Source organism: Mus pahari, chromosome 20 (assembly GCF_900095145.1).
Source record: "Mus pahari chromosome 20, PAHARI_EIJ_v1.1, whole genome shotgun sequence".
NCBI classification, from domain to species: Eukaryota; Metazoa; Chordata; class Mammalia; order Rodentia; family Muridae; genus Mus; species Mus pahari.
This window is the reverse complement of record NC_034609.1, coordinates 51896945-51906246: the sequence shown is the minus strand read 5'-3', so window position 1 is coordinate 51906246 and position 9302 is coordinate 51896945. Positions and strand designations below refer to the sequence as shown.

Genomic DNA, 9302 nt, shown 5'->3' with positions numbered 1-9302 from the left:
AATATTTCCATAGGGAAACTGACTACAAAGAAATTACTAAAAAACAAATACAAAGAATGGCAAACCAAGGTAGAGATACATCCACTTCATTTGAAATTGAAAAATATGTTCTGAGGTGCTGGGAATGGAGCAGAGACTAGAGGAAGGCAGTGTGGGCTCTGCCCTGAGGCCAAGGTCAGCATCTACTAAGATGGCAGCAGCTTTGTAAATACCAGTCAGAACAAGACCACACACCTGATCTCACTTCCACTCCTCAAACATAACTTTTCTGTGCACAGAAGGTCTGTGGTGGAATGCTGGCTAGTTTCTGTCATCTTGACACAAAGGTCTCCTTGGGAGAGGGGATCTTAACTAAGGAATTGTCTCCAACAATACTGGCCTGTGGGCATTTTCTTGATTGCTAATTAGTTAGGAGAATCCAGCCCACTGTGTGTGGTGCCACCCCTGGGCAGGTAGGCCTGGGCTGTATACAAAAGGTATGTCAGGGAAAGTATATGTTACTACACAGCAGTAAGAACTCCTCTGGAGGTCTCTGCTTCATTTCCTGTCTCCAGGTGCCTACCCCATGTTCCTGCTTTGGTTTCCTCTGATGATGGGCTATACCAGTAAACCAAATAAACCCTTTCATTTCTTCAAGTTGCTTTTAAGTCATGGTGTTTATCAAAACAACATAATGCAAACTTTAATCTCAACATAAAATCATGTGGGGGGAACAGCCTCTGGCATGTCTTGATTATGTTACTTAAGGCAGGATGCCCACTATGAGTAGAATCACTTCCAGAGCTTGAATGCTGTATAAAAGGAGAAAGTGAGCTGAGCCCCATCATCCATCACTTTGATTTAACAAGGTGCCCCAAGCTCCAACTGCTGTTAACTACTCCTCTATGACAGACTGTACCCTCTAATTGTGAACATGAGTAAATCTTTTCTCGTCAGACTAATGGAAAAAGTCAGTAATACAATATCCATCAACAAACATTCTATTACACTGACAACAAAACTGCTCGCAATCTCAACATCCCAGCTTGCTGGCTGTTTGGGGTTTACAGCATTTCTCCTTTAGGTAACAGGTTTCCAACTTCCTGGGTGTGATGCTAGAACCGCCTGTTTTCAAACATATTAGGCTACTAAACTACTATTTAACTGTCTTTAAGTTAAGGCATTTAACAAAATCTAGTATTTACTGCTTAGGAATAATAAGGGAACAAAAAACATAAAGAAAAATATAAAAGGAGAGAAATTAAGTATTTATTACCATGGAGTCTAAGGCAGAATTTATACGGAAAACACTTACCTTTGGAGAAGTTTGGTTTGCCATACACACTAACATTTATATTCACTATGTCAAAGTACAATCAAACAAAAATTTAACATGCAAGTTAGAGATAAACTCACTATAATATGCATTAGGTATCAGTTTAAAAGACGGTAAGATAAAGTAATTCAGATTAGTTCCATCACTCAGGGCACAGCCTTGGCCCGGCCCCAAGAAGCCAAAGCACATTTGCATCTAAAGTGTAGGCTATCCTTTGGGGTGAGTTCCTCTTTGTCTACTATGAACCGCTGATAGTGGTGGCTGTAAATTACTTATGTATGTAAGGTATGCAATGAAAACTGGGAGGTTTGTAATTCACAGCAGGGAAGGACAGACCTGATAATTTTGTCAGTGTCCCAACATGGCAGTCTTCTATGCTCACATAATTACAGTGTCTGCTAATGGTGTAATTAATTGGTGAGAAGTCTTGGTCCCTTATCACAAAAAAATGTTTTTATATGACTTTTTTCTGATAGTTTTACACTCATTCATTTTTATTGCTCATTTCTACTATAATATTCATTAAGATAACATCTTGGGATAATCTATAGCCATAAATTTTCTTAGATTTCAGTAATACATAAAAAAACATTTTAAGAAACCCTTGCTTTTTTAATTGTATGAAATGCTTATTCTAGCTGAAGAAGGTATATGATAGCCAAAAATTAAATCAAGAATGCAAACATTAAGTATTAAATAGTAACTATAAGTGTCATTAAAGGAAGGGCAAATATTTTACCTCAGGAAAAAAGTGAAAATTCTTCTGTGAGAAGTAACTATATAAAATTGTTAATACCTGATTGTGTCCACAAAGAAAATAAATAAAATCCCAGTAATTTCACTAGCTAATCAGTTTTTCTATAAAAATTAAGTTCTGTAAAGTATCAGGTAAGAGTGAAAGAATGCATCGTTTCACACACACGAGTTTAACAATAACTTTCCTCCAACAAACTAGCTTTAAATAAGTTTCTTAGCAGTAAAAGAGATACAGCAAGTCATGATTTCTAGTATTGTTGCTACTTCCTGTGTCCCTTAAAAATATACAACATTCCCTTATTTGGGGTTTTCTGCAAGTCTTTTATTTAATTGACTGAGTCATTGATTAAGTGATTATACATCCTGTAGCCCTTCAACTTGGCTTTCCAAGGTCAATAAACAGAATAAGTAAGCATAACAGCAGTGCTAAGTTCTGTGTAGTAGAAAGGTGGCTCTCCCATTATGTTTGCCCAACAGGGAAGCCAGGAGCTTTACTCCCTAGGTGTTTGTACCCAGAAATATGACTCTGAGACTTATTTATGAATAAGGCAATAAGCTTGGGCTTATTCCTCAATTAGCTCATAACTTATATAATCCATTTATTCTAACCTGAGTTCAGCTATGTGTCTGGTTTCTTCTCAGTTTCATGCATCTGACTTCCTCAGATTCAGGGTGAATTTCCTGCTCTTGGCTCTTTCCCAGAATTCATTCATTCTCATTCTCCCTCTCCTCTCTCCCGCTATCTCTGCCAGATATCCCACCTTCTATTTCCTGCCTCAACTAATAGGCAAACAGCTTATTGACAGGTGATGTTTCCACAGTTTGTAAGAGATTCACTCTACACACAGCATTACCCCAAATCACAACACTGTCAAAATGGGCAGCTCTGTAAAGTGTTCTATTTCTTCCTGACCAGGTAACTCTCTCCTAAAGAATATGATTGCTAACCTGCTAATGGGTCCGGGGCATAGGATAGGGACATAAGTGTTGGAATCCCATAGTCTGGACTTAAATCTCATTTTACTAACTAGCTGTGTGAATTTAGTTTTTCTGCCTCAGCCTTCTCTTCTATAAAACAAGAATATAGTCCCCACTATTTTCACAAATAACAAAAAATATAGGATATTGAGATCCATTCCTAAAACACAGGGGACCTGTAGCTATTGCCAACATTGTCTGTGTTGACAGAAAATGGAGATAAGAAAACATGAATTCTCCCAGGCTCTTCCAATCCACAGAAAATAATTTGGTGCTAAATGTAATCAGCATTTTTTATGGGAGTTTTAAGAGAGGCAAAAATCTCTGTGAGGTCAAGGCTAGCCTAGTTTACACAGCAAGATCCAAGATAGCCAGGGCTATATAGTAAGACTTTCTCTCAAGAAAAAAAAAAAAAAAGATAATAAAATAAAAATAAGCAGTTTTCAGTTTAAACTCGAAAGTCAGAACTAGTAAGAAACACAATGGTACCCTGCTTCTCAGTGGAATTCCCACATAATCAAGAACGAAAAAGTCTCAGAATCTTTCTAGAATGGGTAAAATGAATTGTGACAGTACAAACAGCACTACAGTCATTTACCCTTGGTTTTGCCATTTTGATTTCACACTCAATTTCACTATTCAATTCAGGAAGTAATGTACCATGACCTCTGGAACAGGACTGCATCAGAGATTGCGTAGTAGACTGCAGCCCAGCTGTCAGTTAAAATCCTCCCTGCTGAAGACTTAAGAGGAGCCTCAGAGAGGTGACAAAGCTCAGGGATGCTCTACTTACTAAGCAAGTCTAGGGTAGACTGGGGCTGCCTGACTGCAAAGCATTCTTCTCTAACACAGGGGTAGCTTCTATACCTTATTATATGGTAAAGTCCTTCCAAGCACTAAGTTAACATATGAGAAAAGCCACACATAGCCATAAAAATAAAGCCAAACCCAAGAAAAAAAAAAATAGCAGTGATGTTGAGTGACACACATGGTGCAGTAAAAAAAGAGACAGAAATTCACATGCAAGGATAGAAAGTGAAAAGAAATACGAACGGAAACTCAGAGACCAGCTTTACGTCCATAGTTTGGATTCTTGAAATTATTAATAGGACTCTTGTAAATCGGATTTTCTTGCTAAAGTGAAAGAAATAGTTTCTAGTGATTTCATCAGAAAGAAAATTGGTATGTATAGTGTATTGACACTATAAACTGGAATTCTATTTCTATACTTCTGAAATTTAAAAACAAAAAAACCAACCTATCTGTAGTTGTGTCAAAATGTGAATCTATAAGAGCCAACATTTATCCAACCACCTGACTCTATTCTGAAACCAGTGATCAGCACATACCAGTCAAAGCCTGTTTTTCTATTAAGCAAGTTTTTACAGAGATGCAATCTGAAAAGAGTAAAATATACCTTAAGCTCAGGCTGAGTATTTTCAAGTGTGCAAACACACCTAGAAATCATCTAAGAAGGCCTGTTGTAACCCCACCTTCTAGTCAGCCCTCCTCTCAGTCTAGCCTTAGAAATACTGATTTGGTTGTATATTCCAGAAATCATATGAAAAGAATCATAATGAATGTATGGAGGGAAGAAGAGCTCTTTCTATAGTGTGGCCTGAGACACTGGTGATATCATTTAAGATTCTATTTTATATTACACAAATGAGCTGAGGAGAATATTTAGAATCTGACCTACTAGAGAACTAAAACACAATGGCCACTATATACACAGAATATCATATCCTCCTAAATTATTAATTGAATAGGAGGCTTCTTGTTTTCAGCAAACGCAACTTCTTTGAATTTTGAACTTTGGGGGAAATAAAATATTTAAAGAGGACTTTACAGGTCAGCCTCACCATTAATAAGTTACATTTACTTCAGGAACCACCCTACTGCTCTCATTAGATGTTTCATAACTTACCGTGTCCCACTTGGCATTCATTTTCTCCTTTTCAAATTTAGCAAATTCCCTTCTGTCATGAATTATCATTAAAAGTTTCCAAATCAGCAGTAAGGCAAGACCAATAAGAACAATTCCAGCAACCACGCCTGCTACAATTGGGATGATGTCAGGACCAGTAGGACAGTCTACAAATGAAAAGGTTAATCATGAGCATAAAAAGACTGAGTATATTCAAAGTTCACATGACCACAAATAGTTGGATGGGATCTTACAAAATTAATAGTGCTGAACACTCAAGAGACTGCACTGTCCCAAAAACCTATTTAAAAGCTACTAAGTTCCAGGCCAGGTGTAGTGGCACATACCTTTAATCTCAAAATGGATCTCTATGAGTTTGAGATCAGCCTGATCTACAAAGTGAGTTCCAGACCAGACAAGGTAAGACCCTGTCTCAAACAAACAAACAAAAAAGCTAGAAGACAGTAGGAAATATGATCAGCAGGCCATTTATTTGGGGGTTATAAAATCTATTTCTTTGGCTAAAGACTGAAAAATGTTAAAAAAAAAATCATAACAGTATCAAAAATAAAGAAAAGCTTATACATAATTAAAAATATTCTTTTTAAGATTATAAAATACTAAGCAATGATAAAAGACAGTAGTAAAGATGATTGGCAGCCAGACATGGTAGTATAGGTCAGCATTCAAGTGGCAGAGGCTGCAAGATTGCCACAACTTCGAAGTAGCCTAATCTAGGTTATTAGTTCCAGAGTGGCCAAGGGCTACATGGCAAAACAGTCCTCAAGCAAATAAAAATGACTGGGGTAATTGGAAAAATGCATGGCACATGAAAAACCCCCTCTAACCCTAACTCTAAGACCACATACTTACTTAATTTTTAAAGACAGTATTTTATCAAGATGCATTTTCCCCAATTTGATCTGTAACCTATTGCCATGTCAATCAAAGTCTTGTCATTAACACTGTAGAAATAAATCAGGAAGCCACTATCTATTGCAACACCCTGGGTTCACTACACAATACCATAAGAACAGCAATAAAGCCCCTGTGTTCAAAAATTGCTAAGGCAATGGAAAGACACAGAGGCACACACAACAGTATTCACAGTGCTCCTGTCTGGTGCTGCAGAACAATGCAGAGACCACAAGAGGGCTCAGTGGGTAAAGGCACTTACTAACAAGACTGACCACCTGTGTCTTATGTTCAGGAACCCATATGACAAGAGAGAAACAACTCCACAAAGTTGTCCTCTCTTTTTTTAAACAGTAAAAGCATTTGTAAAAAAAAAAAAAGTAAAAGTTGGAGCATTTCCTGTAACACTGAACAGATGTTTACCACATCCTCTAAAATGTGTTCATACCAGAAACCTGACAGAGTGACAAGGAAGGCTACTAGGAAAACAAAGGTGAAATGTGCTTAGTTTCTTAGTTTTGAAATATTAATTCAACATTAATAATATCTTTAGGATATCTTCTTCCAATTCCTAAAGCTGGATCAAGCTCAGATTTAAATATCACCAACAGTATAGCTTGGGTTGCATTTACTTAAAACTTGATTCCTTCCTTAGTTGTTATATAATTAGCCAAATTCTACTTTAAGTTTTGAGAAGAAAATATCCCAATATAAACCTAATATAAATAGTAAGATAAGAATACAGGCTGTCTCTGCTACCAGAAACCCAGCAATGACTTGGAATAGGAGCAAGGCACCATAAGAAACAATGCTAGGCATCCTCTGACTTCTACCTGGAGTCTCCACAACATGCACGATAGCTTCATTGTTGCCATTCACTGAATAGGTGAAATAGAACCAGCAGTCATCAATGTCCTTCTCTTTGCAATGAGTCACAGGATCAACCTGTACCGGCTGGGGCAACTTCTCCCTGCTTTCTACCTTGGTGAGATTGAAGTGGGAGCACTCCTGTGCACACGTGTCTTTCTTTTCTCCTTTATTGAAGGCTCTGCACTGAACACATTCTCTAAGACAGAAATTGTTACACTTAGCATGTATTAAGATTAATTTTGCTTAGAATACTTCATGTGCTAAACTAATGGCCATACCAATCTAAGGGCAATATAAATTCAGAGGAAATAAAGAGGCAATATGTTCCACATGAGATCCTGGTTTTCAGCAGCCTCAGCCAAGCCACTGCCACTAAGGCCAGCAACACTCTGGCTGGCAAACCTGTCAAAGAATAAAGGGGTAGGTAATGAATTCTCCAGACCCGCCTTGGACTAAGTCCATTGGTGGTGGCAAAGCACCCAGGAAGCCTCTGGCTACAGAAGCTGACTGAAGCATGTGCCCTCCACTGGAGGAATAAGGAACTTCAGTAAAGGCCAGTGCCTATGGGGCCTAGTAACACCAGGCCTTATCAAGAGTTCACCCAACATCGGATTCACAAACCTTACTTTCTCCTAGTCAGCTATGGGGAACTGCTCAGCATCTAGTACAGACCCTGGCATCCATAGCACAGCTATGGGTGCTACACAGATGCCAGTTAGGCCTACATTGTGGATCATTTTTGTAAAGACACAAGAATGTCCATGACAAATCTCTAATAGGTATGCCCAAGATCAACATAGGTATGCCCAAGATCAACAACTAGCACAGTGCAGATGTGGGGGACATACATTAAAATCTAGTCTAAGCCCTTGGTGATAGCCCACACACATACATATATTCACATGTAAGCTTATACATCTCCACAACACAAAGATATAGGTAATAAAACTGGACCTATATCACATTAAATATGTAACATAAAAACCACAATAACTTAAGCAGTATTGGTATAATTTACCTTCCATTCTCCTGAAGCAAAAGATATCAACTAGATTAGGGTATATAACTCTATGGTAGAGTTCAGAGTTCTGTCTCTACCACTAAACCTTAAAAACAAAGGATAGTACTGCCAATTAACAGCAAACTTATTACACAGTGATTTCAGATTAAAAACAAACAACAACAAAAAAATAGCACAACTCTCATGGCACATTTCATTCTTACATAATTATTAAGAATTTTTAGGACATAAAAATGGTACATAAAAGGCAGCAAATATTCTCTTTGAAGTATAATCTATCAGCACTCTCCTCTGGCTCCAGTGGTGTAACATAGGTACTGGGGTCAGTAAAGTGATTGTGACTATGTGAAACACTTAGGCAGTACTTACTTATGCTCTGCACAGACGCCAAGGCAGGTCTGACATGTCTCACAAGTTGGCCCTTGAAACTTGGGATCTGTGCACTTACATGCGCCACATTCACAAATACCCCGGCCATTGCAGATCTGACCATTTGATGCTAGACATGGACCAGTGTCCAAAGAACAGTCACATGCACTGCCAGTGTAATTGGGATAGCATTCACAAACACGACACCTGCACACACCATTCCCTGCAAGGAAAAAGATCATTTCTCAAAACAATGGTAAAATGTATCATCACAGCAATTATTCACAAATTAAAAACAAGCCACAACATAGAAGAAAGCAGATCTAATGGAAAGCCTGCCCTAGCCCCTCCCCTTCTGTGTGTTAACCCAGAGACTCTCAGATATCTGATCTCATTAGAGGAACTGTGTGTGTAGCTACTGCTGGTGTTTACCCACCTCCACAAATTAAGCCATTAGACCTATCACAGTTGAAGTTGTCACACTCGCAGAATTTGCCAGAGTAAATTTCGTTTGTATTATCTCTCTTCCTACACACACACTGTCCACAGACACATTCTCCATTGTTACTGCAGATTTCCGAACTGTTCTCTTTTCTGCAGTAAGCGTCCATGTCTTCACTGTTCACTTCATCTGTGCTACATTCACAGTGTCTCCCAACACGCCCCTCATTGCACCTGCAGAAAGATCCAAACACAGTCACATAAAACAAAAAGTGTAACAATTCCCTCACATGAGTAAAGTATCAAGTAGGGATGCTCACTCCACATGTACAAACATGAGAGAAGTCCACTGTGTTTATACATACACACATGCAGTAGCAACTCAAGTTCTTATAGAACACACAGAGGCCTTGGGGAAAATTTACCTTTAGCAAGGAACCACTCTGAGCAAAATGAAAGCATACTCCAGCAACAAACAACAAAACTGGAAAAAATAGACCAGGCTAACTTGGAGCATAGAGGTCTGCCAAGTGCAGGGGAATAAAGGCATGTATCGATTTGCAGGGCTAGATTCTCAAATATATTCAATTTTATTATTGTTACAGACTACCTGCCACTAAATTTGAAGCAAGGGTCTGTTAGCATAAAAAATAGCAATGAATGCAATCCCAAAAGATGAAAAATATACCAAAAAAAAAAAAAAAAAAAAA

At 38.2% G+C, this 9302-nt stretch overlaps 1 protein-coding gene across 2 annotated transcripts in view; it reads right to left on the bottom strand.

Annotated features, from left to right (window-relative positions):
• Positions 1-9302, bottom strand: part of Itgb1 (integrin subunit beta 1) — a 48218-nt gene that overhangs the window by 2470 nt on the left and 36446 nt on the right. Inside the window, exons 12-16 of one of the 2 annotated variants that reach the window (XM_029532371.1) lie at positions 8588-8826; positions 8152-8374; positions 6725-6957; positions 4977-5143; positions 4103-4183 (exon numbers count right to left, since the gene is read on the bottom strand). In XM_029532371.1, the coding sequence (XP_029388231.1) occupies positions 4109-4183; positions 4977-5143; positions 6725-6957; positions 8152-8374; positions 8588-8826 (937 nt within the window). In that variant the 3' untranslated portion in view covers positions 4103-4108. The remainder of the gene's footprint in view (positions 1-4102; positions 4184-4976; positions 5144-6724; positions 6958-8151; positions 8375-8587; positions 8827-9302) is intronic. The other variant, XM_021219998.1, reaches the window with a different exon arrangement.